Raw genomic sequence first — 12,928 nt, 5'->3', positions numbered from 1 at the left:
GATTTTCATAAAACAAATTTGAAAAATAGCTCTATACAATTGTATATTAACATACTAAATATTATTAAACTTTAAAAATATAAAAAAATTTGCAATGCAAGCTAAAATTAAAAAGCTACTCTATCCATACATTAATAATTAATTATCATTTATTGATCGGTAGTAATTTTTAAAGCAACCAAATTTGTCCAATCAAATGAATTTTCTGAATCATTTGCTTTTCTTTAACTTTTTAAATTGATTTTGATAAGCTTAATCTAAATGAATAATAACTTGGTCAACTTCTTTAAACAATATCATAGTTAATACTGAAACATGTCGCTCAGTAGAGAACAAAGTATTGTTTCATTAATTAAAGATTTATGCTCAATTATTTTGAGATGAAGCGTGTAGAAGGGTGCATGCCAATTGAAAGTGGGGGTTCAATTTACGATATCTTACACTACAACTTCCCAACAATGCCAATAAAAACGGCTTGTCTTACTCTAATGTTGTTCTTGCGTCAAATTTATTTACGTCGAGCACGTAATAAGCTTGTCTCTTGCATCTAAAAATTATAATTTTTAGTATTTTTGATTTTAAAGTTTTGTTCTTGTTATTATGCATACTCTTGCTGAATTATAGAAAAATTCTATATTGATACAATTGGAAATCGTTTATGGTATTATACAAAATGAAACTATCTAAAAATTCGAGAACTTAGTGAAATAAATCTATAGACATGTTGAAGATTATGTTGAAAATATTTTTTTGAGAAAAACATGCTTTTATTTTTAAAAATTTATTAACGACTATGGTCATTTTTATAAATTTCTCACGTGAAATAAAAGCATACATCAAGTGTATTTTTGTACCATGAATGAATATATTCTTTAAATTTAGTTATGACTAATACTAGAATATTAATATTAATATGCAAATAAATAATAAATTTCAAATAATTGAATCATTATAATCGGTATTATATGAATTTTAATGCAACTTTAAAAAATTATCTGTGGTTTGATTTTTATTATTAAAAGTAACTAACAAAACCTTCCTACAATTTTAATGATTATTTATATTTTTGTAGAAACGAACTTTCTACATAAGATTCATTACATCCAATCATGTCTCACCAGATGAAAGAGAATATCAACTATGTCCGAGACGTCAACAATGTAAGTGCATCCTTGTTGTCATTTTAGTTTCAAAATATAAATGAAAAAGTACATGTATGCTATATGCAAATTATATATTGCTGAATTATTTTATTTTTACGTTTTATTTGGCTTAAATTACTTTTAGGCTACTGAAGTAAATAGTTTGACGTTATGCAAAAATTGAAACAGGTAAAAAAAGTCTTTGCTTTTCACAATACTTTTCAATTTCTAAAACTATTACCCTTCGCCCTTTGAAGTATATAACAATATGAACATATATTGTTTTAACATATAGCTGAAAATTAAATTTTTATATCAATATAGGCATATTCTTCAGAACGCATTCGTTGATTTAACCCATTAACGACCAAACTGCTTGATTTTTTTGTTGGTTTTTGCAGCGATTTTTTTTGTAGTTTGAGGCCTCCAAAAAGTTTCATATGGACCTATTTCGATGTAAAATTTAATGTCCTTTCAGAAACTGAGCTCGAAATTTTGATTCTTTGCGTAATAAAAAAGTTATGGCTACTTATACGAAAAAAACTTAAAATTCTTCGCAAAAAATCAAGTTTTTGATTTTTTACTCACCATGTTACCGTTAGGAAGTCACTATATAAATATGATCAGGGGTGATCACGTCTATCAAGGTATCTCCGAAAATTTTTATGGAATTTTTGAACTGATCCTTTTCAAACTTTGGTTTTTTGCACTTTTTCTCTTAATTCAGTAGTTTTCAAGTAAAAATGAGTTATGTTTTACATGAATATAAGTTATTTTTTGTTTGAAGTAGTGGTTCGAAAATTCCATAAAAATTCCCTGAGATACTTTGATGGTCGTGATCACCCCACATCATATTTATATCGTGATTCCCTAACGGTAACATGGTGAAAAAAATCACAAACTTGATTTTTTGCAAAAAATTTTACGTTTTTTTTCATATAAGTAGCCATAACTTTTTTATTAAGCAAAGCATCGAACTTTTGAGCTCAGTTTCTAAAAGAACATTAAATTTTACTTTGAAATAGGTCCATACGAAACTTCTTGGAGGCCTCAAACTACAAAAACAATTGCTGCGAAAACCAACAAAAAAATCAAGCAGTTTGGTCGTTAATGAGTTAAAATCCAAAGATGCGTTAGCTGGTGAGACAATTTTGCGGGTTGCGTTCGTTTGACTCTTACTTTTATCATATTTTCATAGAATATCTCAGATGCCAAAGAAAATTAATAAACAAATTCTTCGAGAGTGTACTAGTGCTATATAAAATTCATAAAGAGTTCATGTTTAAATTTTTTAAGTACTGAAAGTATTTTACAATTTGCTTATCATGTTTTATCGGAAACCGATGCTTCAGCCCCTTTAAAAATTTACTATAGGATCCCGCGAAATTCCTACAGAAATCCTATTGGATTTTAGTAAGAATATCGCGGGACCCTATAGGAAATTTTTATGAGGGAGGGTAACTTAGTCGTAATTTAAAACATTTTTCAAAATTACTATCAAAGGATTCTTGAAGAGTTATTGAAAATTTTATAAGCAGCCCTAGTGAAGATACATAATGATTTTTATTGGATTTCATAAAGTATTCTTAATCGATGTAAAAGAGGATTTTTTGAGTTCTTACAAAAAATTTTTGAAGCATTTTCAACAAACAGCTGTTTTGCAAAGCATATTTTATGCAGCTAAGTTTATGTGTTTAAATATTTTTCTTATGAAAAAAAATACAACATTACATAGACAAGCGAGATTTTCAGACGACAAAATGAATTAATTTGATCTACTCCTAATGTATTGAGCAAATTTCAAACCTTCTGAATCTGTATGAACGTTTTTTTATTTTTACCGATTTTAAAGCTGTTTTCGATTTGAAAAAAATCTGAAAAAATTCATAAAGGTATATTTCCACTATGCAAACGTCCTTGATCTTTTTTTTTTACTTTTTGGATTTTTCAGGGCTTCAGAAAAAATAATTGAAAATTTAAATAATATTGCTTTCAATGAAGTGGTTCGAAATCGCAGACCAGAATATTTTTTTCCTAATTCTCATATTAAAAAAAATTTCTTGAATTTTTTTGGATTTTTCTGTACAAGGCGCTTTTTTTCCATGCACTATTGAGAAATATACGATACCACAACTCTTCTATGCATTCAATGTTAATTTATATAAGAACTAGAAGAATAGGGTATGTCTGCGATTTTCCCCTAATTCTTCTAGTTTTTATGGGACGCTCACACTGAATACTAAGAGGCTGCAATATTCTACTGCAGTATCGTATACTTCCCAGTAACATCCCAGTTGCAAAAAATTGCATTGATATTCGCGTAGATTATCACACAGATTCCTCAAGGATCGGGCTATGTAGATTTTCGATTAACCTATGAGGATTTTCGCTAGAATCCTCGTGGATCTACGAAGATCCCCGAAGAGTTGGAGAAGTTAAAAATTTTTTGGCAAATACAGGTGGGTATATGGTTGATTATATCGAAAGTCCGGTATTTCACGTCAATAAAATGGAAAATATAAATTGGTTCCCCCGGTATTGTAACTATGAAGCATGGTTTTTAATTTTAAAAATGAAGTAACTGTGGATTGAAAGAGTAGCACATGCTTTATTTACGAAATGAATGAAGTTTCTTCATTTGAGTGCGGTCACGGAGGGGACTTATATGATTTATTTTTCATTTTTTCTTTTAAAAATGCAAAAAATCAGAAAATATGACATCATCATTAGAGAAATCAAAAAATTTCTAATTGAAACAGTATATTCATTTATTCTTTCAGTTCAATTATAATGTCATTATACGAGAGAATTTCAATTATTTCTTTTTGTTTTCTGCTCTCAAACCGTTTTTATCCCGGTTGAAAAAAATTTCATGGATTTCTACGTAGATTAACCACACGGAATTCACCCTGAATCTGCGTGGAAAGTGCATATTTTCCATGTCGTATCAGCGTGGATCATTTTTGTAAAAATCTGCCAGGATTTTTCGATTATTCCGTGAAAACGGATACGAAAGTGCGATTCAGTTTTTAAAAGATAATTGAAAAATCTTAGCAGATTTTTACAAAAATCTTTCCACGTAGAATACTTGCACTTTCCGTGCAGAACCTGTGTGGATAATCCACGTTGAAATCCACGCAATTTTTTCAACTGGGTAGCATTTTATGGATCGCTATGATCAAAACTGGCTCGTATAATATTGTAATTTGACTTGAAGAATAAATAAATATATGGCTTCGATAGAAAATTGTCTATGCTTTTCCATTTTCTAAAACAAAATGAATAAACCTTAAAATTTATTTTTTCCGCAATTATTTTTTCGAGATATTTAGCTATGAATGTTTAATGGCCATTTTTTCAGTGGAAATAGAAAATTTCAAAAAATCTGATATTACTATCAAAAATTTGAGAAAATTTTTATATCGCATCTATTGGTTAGTTACTTTTTCTAAGAGGGTTTTGATGCTTTTACATTGAGTTATAAATTGAGTATATCGTTATATTTACATGAAAACAACATTTTTCACTCTCTGAAAGACAAAAGTAGCTAAAAAGTACCTTCAAATTTCAAAATATCGAGAGTTCCTGCTGTTGCATCGCTGTTTGTGTGTTCCTGTGACTTCCTAAAACAGTTCTCTTATAAAAATTTCCTGTAGGATCTCGCGAAATTCCTACAGGAGTCCTGTAGGATTCCAATAGGAATTTCGCGGGATCCTATTGGAAATTTTTATAAGGGTTTCCAATGGTAGGTATACGCATCAAGTGATAAAAATGTTAGCCGCGATTGTACCTCAAAAAATGTTTTTTTATAGAATTGCTCATGTATAAATAAAATCTTGCACATGAACGTCATGGGCTTAAAAAGTCCAAAATGATTGTCTAGCTCGGCAACAGACCCTTGAAATAATTATACGGAGAGAAATATTATACTCACTATTGCTATGTTCACTAGAATAAGAGCTCTATAGTTGATGTATATTAATTTTTGTTATTTAACATAGTAATTTTTAGTGCGGTATGTGGTATTTTTTAGATTAGTAAAATTATTTTAAAATAATAATTTTCTTGAGTTAATTATTTTGTTTGTAGAGATTTACTAACAAACATTTGCTTGCCTCTAGAAAACTTACCTACTTAACAGTCGAGTATTAATATTAGCGCTGTTCCCATTCTGAACATTATTATGTATTCAAAATTTTTATAAATGTACCAAACGGACAATTTTTCCTGTCACTTGCGGGAATTTACCATACTCCATCTGTTGTTGAAATCGAAAAGCTTTGATTGTGGTAAAAATTGTTACAATACAAAATAATTTTTGAAATATTCATTTTCGATTTTTTCTCATAATGTATAGTAAAAGTTGCTACATATCAGCAATTTTTAGAATATCTTATAAATATTTTAAAAATACAAAGTTACAAAATTAACTCAATATTACAGTAATATTTAGCATATACATAGTAGAAAACGCCCATAATTCGACTCTGGGGAACTTGTTCTAGCAAATATAGTAATTTTTGCTTGCGAATATGCTGATATTTAATATAGTGTTTCTCTCTGTGTAAATATTTCATAGAATTTGAGGACACGTTTATTACTTCTGTACGATCACTTTCAAACTATTTTAGATGACCAGCAACACTTGAAAACAGGGGACATTTTGCATTTTAATCGCGTTTACTATGAACTGTAGCACCAAGACATTTAATGCAGGACTTTTGATTTAAACAAGCATATGCATATTTGTGGTGGAAAGGGAGAACCGACCAGCTCTATTTTTTCCAACATCGAGTTTATGACGTTAAAAACCTACATTTAGTGTCAACTTTGATGTGCAAGTGTCCGAATGACCGGAAATTGCGTCTATCGTTCGGTACGGCACAATGCCAAACCGACCAAGTCCATTTCTTTCGAGACAAATGGTGACCAGCCAAACCGACCAAGTCCATCTCAGTGAGTCCCACAACACGATATCGAATTAACTTTGGTTTGAAAATGATAGAACATGATATTGGAAGGTTGTATATACAACTCACGCATCATTTGATGCTGTACTGCGATCGTTGGGGCACTTGACGCAGAAATAATGTGCGATGTCTCGTTCGAAATATTTAGCTCGGAATGTTTGATGGCGATTTTCTCAGTGAAAATGGAAATTTTCGGAAAATCTGATATTACCATCAGAAAACTGAAGAAATTTTCTATCGAATCCACTAGTTAGTTTTTTTTCAGGTGGGTTAATTTGATGATTATACAGCGAATTAGAAATTGAGCAAGTGGATTTGAGCACAAGACGTTTCCCGGCAAAACTGACCAAGTCCACTTTTTTTGCTTTGCATCTAAGTTGTTAAATTGATAGTTATATTGGCCAAAAGATACGTCATAGTAGCTTAAAATATCATGGGTACAAAGCTATAGTCATCCGCGTCTAGCTACGTACTCATACGCAACTTCAAACACGTTTTTCTCGAAAACACGAAAAGTGGAGTTGGTCGGTTTTCCCTTTCCACCACTGATATACAATGGCAACATACAAAAGATTGATGATCGTTCACCGATCTTGGAGTTTAATTTTTTACAAAATATTCAGATCGTTCATTGGATAGAAAATGGATGGAGAAAGGGTCGCACTACTATTAGACTTTTTTCTTTTTAGTCTTGAGACTTGAATCAGTGTTGTTAGTTCAAAAGTGAGCGGGTTGAAGTTTTTGCTGATTTTTATTTTGTATTTCGAGAATACGCTGTCAATCTCCATACGAACAGTTAGAACTGTCAGGTTACTACGAATCACTTCGTTTTGTATGTACCAGAAGACATCACCATGCTTGATATCTATCTATAATATCTATCTTAGATTTGGCTGCGGCTCACTGTGTACCCTTTTGCGAATTTTTTTGCCAAAATCAGATTCCCATCGATATAAAATAGATAAAAGAATGTGGAAAGTGTGAAAGAAAAAAAAGTAGAAAGAAAAAATGTTTTCAACATTTAAGTACTTTTAAGATTTTATGGGTTGAGCTACGTTTGAGTACTTTTAAGCTTTTATGGGTTAAAAGTTGGAAACTTTACCTCGTTTTCACACGATTTCTTTTATAATTGGAGTCTTTGAAACACTTTAAAAATATTTAATTCGATGTAAAATTCAATGCCCTTTCAGAATCCGAGTTCAGATTAAAGATTGTAGGCATATTATAAAAGTTATGGTCGCTTAAGCAAAAATTTGGAAATTGCATTGTTTGGTACTTTAATGATTTTGTGGGTTAATATTAATAATAATGAATAATTATTATATATTAGTTATTCTATAATTATTAATTATTATATAATTATTACATAGATAAAATAAATACGTTAAAATAATAAAAATAAATAAATACGGCGCATTAAACACTAATTGTCTATCTTCAAACTATTTGATTAGCTTCTTATTGATACCTGATCTTTGAAAATATTGCAAGTTATTATTAAGAAGTTTTTGGATCTTACTTAAGGCCATAAACATTGCATTGCATTATTGTAAAATGTTAACGTTATAAAGCGTATAATTTTAATTAACTCTTAAAATTATTTTCTGAATGCAAACACATGAGATAGGATAATTTATTATCGTAAAACTTTTTACTGATAAATTTAAAAATTAAAATACTTAAGCAAAGCTGATTTTTATTTATGAGCTGTGATATGTGCATATAAGAGCAATTTGCCATGGTCCATTGGAAAGCTGATGAAGAGAAGTTTTCAACATGAATGGATTAAAGAACTTCAAACAGCTCTTATATGCACAATCAGTATAAAATACAAATTCCGAAATTTGTTTTCGAGCAAGGGAAAAGGGTCATTGCATTATCAATATAGAAATTACGATAAAAATATTTTTTTGGTTGAAATAATTTTCAAATATTTTGTTCTAGAAGATTCAGATGCATCCCGTAATGGCAGAATATGATTTTAAAAAAGAAGGTGTCAGAACAGATCTTTCGGAGATGGTACTTTCTAAGTAAGTATAATTAAGAATAAATAAATGACAACTTCAGTTTAATAATAACATTTTATAATAAACTAGTCATCGCTAAAGCGCGTTTCACACGTATTTTTAGGTGCGGTACTTAGATTCAATTTGTGTAATTTGTATTTATATGAAAAAATCTATTAAATCCACAAAGTAAGTTTCCAAAAATCATGAATTGCATTAAATATTGTTTTTTCACCAATTAATTATTGAAGGAGATACGACATTTAAAAATGACCGAAATCTTATACTCATTGTTTAAATACAATACCAAATAACAAAATAGTATATTTTTAACACTTACAAATATTTAAATTATGGAGCCAATAAGTTTCTTTTCATGCAGAAATGAGAAATGTATTTTTTTATTGCCACTTGTCGACATTCTTAGCATCATTCTGCTCCATAGAGCATCGCAATGAAGTGCCATTTTCAGCTCATAGCAGCAAGATGTTCCTAATTGAAAACTCCATTCTGCATGACATTATTTTGGCAGCCTGTATGATAAAAATATTACAAATCAAAGCTTGGCAAAAATCAAAATTTTGATCCAGTTTTCAGAATCTTCTACTGAATATTTCTCGAAACGGCTCTTTATCAGCAACTTTCGGAACATGAACATAAAGGTTTTTATGAAACTTTTCCGAGAAATGTTTAATACGAGATTCAGAAAATTCATTATCTTCTTAAACATCAAAGAGTTATATTCATATCTGTAAAGAATAATGTTCGTGTAAAACTCTTTCCGGCAAAGGACTACACTGAACGAAATCATTATTCCAGTTACGGAAAAATCGGTATCATGTGACTAGAAAACTGATTCTTCTAGTCAGAAAAAAAATATTTCATATCACGTAGAGCTCCCCGGCTGAGGCAAAGGTCCAGACCTCTGCATAACCTTGAAAGTACCACTATCGTAAATGTTGAACTCTCCACGCACGCTGGTGAATTAACATCCTATATAGTGTATGAGCTCGACACTGCTCAATTGACACTTTGAACACAAGTACGATGCTACTAGCAATCTGACGTCTGCTGCTACTCATACACACATACGAATACGTGAGATACGTGAGTGATGCATACTCTGTATATCACATCAGATTCGTCACAGTGTTGATTGAAGCCAGGATTTGGCTGTTTTTTGCCCATTTTACCTGATTTTCGACTACATGGTCGAGGTCGATTGATTTATTGTGTTATCTCAATGCAAAGTGCATCGTCTAAAAGTACTCTTTTCAACGAGAAATTTAGAAATAAAAAGAGTTCTATACAATCATTTTAGCGTCCTCTAGGTCGTTTTGAAGATACCATAGAATGTATACGTAAGATGCCTCACATCGCGTCGATTTTAGTTAAACGTGGCATTTGGTTAATGGTATCTTCAAAACGACCTACAGGCCGCTAAAATGATCGTAGAGAACTCTTTTTTTTCTAAATTTCCCGTTGAAAAGAGTACTTTGAGACGATGCACTTTGCATTGAGATAACACAATAAATAAACTCCAGGTACACGTTGAAACGATCCATTTTTTAAAGAAATTCATAAAAATCCGGTTTTCTTCGAGCGCGCCAAATTTTTCCTGCTTTAAAAATTACCTCAGTGGGCATTTTTCTTGTCAGTACTTATCTCGAAGAAAAGAAAGAGACCGCGGGCGATGGTGTTGAATTTAAAAATCGACCTCGACCATGTAGTCGAAAATCGGGTAAAATGGGCAAAAAACAGCCAAAATCCCGGCTTTATACGCATTACGTGGTTCCATATCTTAATTCTGAGCTTAGGTGGTGGTTGAAACATGTTTATTAGCCTATAAGTTGATGAATCGCGGAGTTTAGAATCGCAAAACATCATTTTTCCATTTTTGGCGCGTGGTAGAGTGAAAAAAGGCGAATTTGAGCAAAAACCAGCGAAAAAAATATTGATCGACGTTGAGGAGATAGAAAGAATTATTTGTACGCGCCTGCCTTGAACGAGCTTTCATTTTATACATAAAACTAACAGAAAATCACTATTACAAATCGATTTTAGAAAATAGCCTAAAAACGGCCCACCCTAATGAGCATCTCATGATTCAAATGCTGTATGAATGTACACATGAGCACATACAAACGCGTGCCCACTACAACTGTCAAATTTCGAATTTTGAAATGACCGTTCGATTGCCTGATTGGACCCTTACAAATCCGCGAGCAGCCGAATCGCCAGAATCGCAACGTGCCCTTATACTGGAATCATATAGGAAATTTTTATAAGGGTGTCTCGTTCAGTGAGAGGTCCGTCATGAAATGCAGAAAGGCTCAGACTTGTTTGGTTATTTTGGATAGCAGTTTAGTTGCTCGCTCGTATGATGATGAATTTGACGATTGCTTAGTAACGGTTATTAAAATATTGTAAAAGAAGGAAGGTGCACGTTTGTATGTGCTTATGTGTGGGCATTTATAACAGCATCTGAGTCGTGAGATGCTCATCTGGCTTTGTGGGTGTGTCTGTGTAAGTGCAGTGTTTAAAATGTTGCCAAAGTCAGTGGCAAGCACTTACTCTACTCGCCGTGTATGTAAATAAGTACGTGTGTGTCTAATATTTTGTGAACGTAGATGAGTTGAGCATCACTGCAGACGAATCTGATGTGATCCAGAGAGCACGAGGCGAGTGTAAGCCAGTCACGAGCAGCTCAATCTCATCGGTTTTGTATGTGTGTTCGAAATCTGTGTTTAATTTACTGGAGCGGTCGTGGACTCAGTGGTTCGCGTGCTAGCCTCGAAAACAATAGGCCACTTGAGGAGCATTGGGTTTGAATCTCGGTATGGACAGTTTTTTTCCGAGTGTCATGCGGCGGGATAAGTACCCTATGAGCTCCTGCTGTCGCGGGGCGGGTTTTTCCCTGGGTATACCTCTAGCACGAACCCACTGTTATACACATCCAGGTTTTTCCTTACACCACAGGTCTTCGGGCTAGGGCAAATGCGAGAAAGTAGCAGCTAGGGAGTAAAAAGAAGGTAGGTAGTGGATTAGTGGACCCGTTGCCATTGGCAGGGTAGGTCAGCCTTACCGGCGCAGAGCTGACCCCAAAGGGCTGATCGGTGAAGCTAATTGCCTCAACCCGATGCTAAGGCAGAGAGCGTTGGCTTAACCGGTGAGGATTGTCGCTAGTGTACAGGGCGACATATCTGGGAAGAGGCTGTACGTAGTGAACTATACACCGATGCGCCAGTAGGCGCAGGGAGTGTCAGCCTTACTGACACGGTTTGGTACCGGAGACGTTCACTCAGTGCATGCAGGAAAGATAGAAGTAGGAAAATGGTGTGGCAATACACCCCCACACATAGGTGGTGAGTGGGTGGCCCCACCTTCTAGGCCAGTAGGCTTAAGCTGCTATCAAAAGATCTATCTAATATGTGTTTACTGTGTATGCGTAGCAGCAGCCATGAGACTGCTAGTAGCCTCGTGTTCATGTGGGTAATGTACAAAGTTTCAATACAGCAGTGTCAAGCTCACACACTGTGCAGTACTGCGCGGAGAACTCAACAATTGGGAAGTGATACTTTTAAGGTTATGTAAAGGTCTGGGCCTTTGACTCAACCACGGGTCTCTACGTGATAAGAAAAATTTTTTCTTCTGACAAGAAGAGTCAGTTTTCTTGCCACAAGGAGAGTGATTTCTTGTGACAAGAAACTTTTCTACATGGAGCAAGAAAACTGTTTTTATGTCGCATGATACCGACTTTTCCATTACTGGAATAATGATTTTGTTCAGTGTAGGATTAATGTTGAGAACGTAAATTACTATTTTTTTAAAGGTTAATGCAAATTATAAATTATTCTCTTCCTACTGTGTTCGTAACACTTTTAAGTGTAGCATTCATGCGCTGTATCAAAAAGAGTTTTTAGCAAACGTTTCTCGTAAAAAAATTTTTTAGAGGTACTAATTTATTTCTTTGGGGCTTAAAACCAGTAAGTTGGTTCATTTTTGCATACATTTTCGAAATTACGATTAGGTCATGCGCACTCTCAAGTCTTTATGAAGAGAAAACCGGGCTTAGAAATTCTGAAAAATAAGGCGAACCGATATCGATAGCTTTATGAAGTTTAAATACATAGTACTAGAAATGAGCGAAATCGGTCAACTTTAAAATAGATTTCAAACTCTGCCCTAAGAGTAAAAATGATCTCGAAAATAAATAGCCTCGGAAATTTTACAAGTAGTGTTTTTACTCGGTTAAAATAAGTAATTCTACAAATAAGCCACTAAATCAAAATTCCTGACAAGAAAATCTGTAGAATATTCAGCAAAACTTTTCTGCATGACTTTTTTGTAGAAAACTATTGTATTGTTTTCTTTCATTTTTTTCAGATATAAGTGTGAAAAAAACGAAGTCCCAATAACTTTGACAAATGGTTCAACATTACCATTGGTGGAAAGATCAAACGACGAAGAAACTGAGTCATACAATCCATTTGAACATAGAAAATTAACGCATCCTACAACTGATGCAGATACCTTGATACATTTGTTGAAAGGTAGTTTGGGATCAGGAATTTTAGCGATGCCCATGGCTTTCAAAAGTGCTGGCCTATTTTTTGGACTATTTGCTACTTTCTTTATTGGTGCCATATGTACCTATTGTGTCCATATTTTGGTTAAATGTGCTCACATTCTTTGCAAAAGAACGCAAACCCCCAGTTTAGGTTTTGCAGAAGTTGCTGAAGCAGCATTTCTCGTAGGACCAAGGCCAGTTCAAAAATATGCAAGATTAGCAAAGTAAGTAATAAAAACT

At 33.0% G+C, this 12,928-nt stretch overlaps 1 protein-coding gene across 3 annotated transcripts in view; it reads left to right on the top strand.

Moving 5' to 3' along the window:
• Window positions 1-472: 472 nt before the first annotated feature.
• The window catches only part of LOC106649781 (proton-coupled amino acid transporter-like protein pathetic), a 32,405-nt gene continuing 19,949 nt past the window's right edge, over window positions 473-12,928 (top strand). The window contains exons 1-4 of one of the 3 annotated variants that reach the window (XM_023459349.1): window positions 473-661; window positions 1,073-1,160; window positions 8,060-8,142; window positions 12,505-12,912. In XM_023459349.1, the coding sequence (XP_023315117.1) occupies window positions 1,110-1,160; window positions 8,060-8,142; window positions 12,505-12,912 (542 nt within the window). In that variant the 5' untranslated portion in view covers window positions 473-661; window positions 1,073-1,109. Of the gene's footprint in view, window positions 662-957; window positions 1,001-1,072; window positions 1,161-8,056; window positions 8,143-12,504; window positions 12,913-12,928 lie in introns of those variants that run through there. The other 2 variants (XM_014367393.2, XM_014367394.2) reach the window with 2 other exon arrangements.

The sequence above is a fragment of the Trichogramma pretiosum genome, unplaced genomic scaffold (genome assembly GCF_000599845.2).
Source record: "Trichogramma pretiosum strain Unisexual culture from Peru unplaced genomic scaffold, Tpre_2.0 scaffold142, whole genome shotgun sequence".
Lineage (NCBI taxonomy): Eukaryota > Metazoa > Arthropoda > Insecta > Hymenoptera > Trichogrammatidae > Trichogramma > Trichogramma pretiosum.
This window is presented reverse-complemented; position numbering and strand designations above follow the sequence as displayed.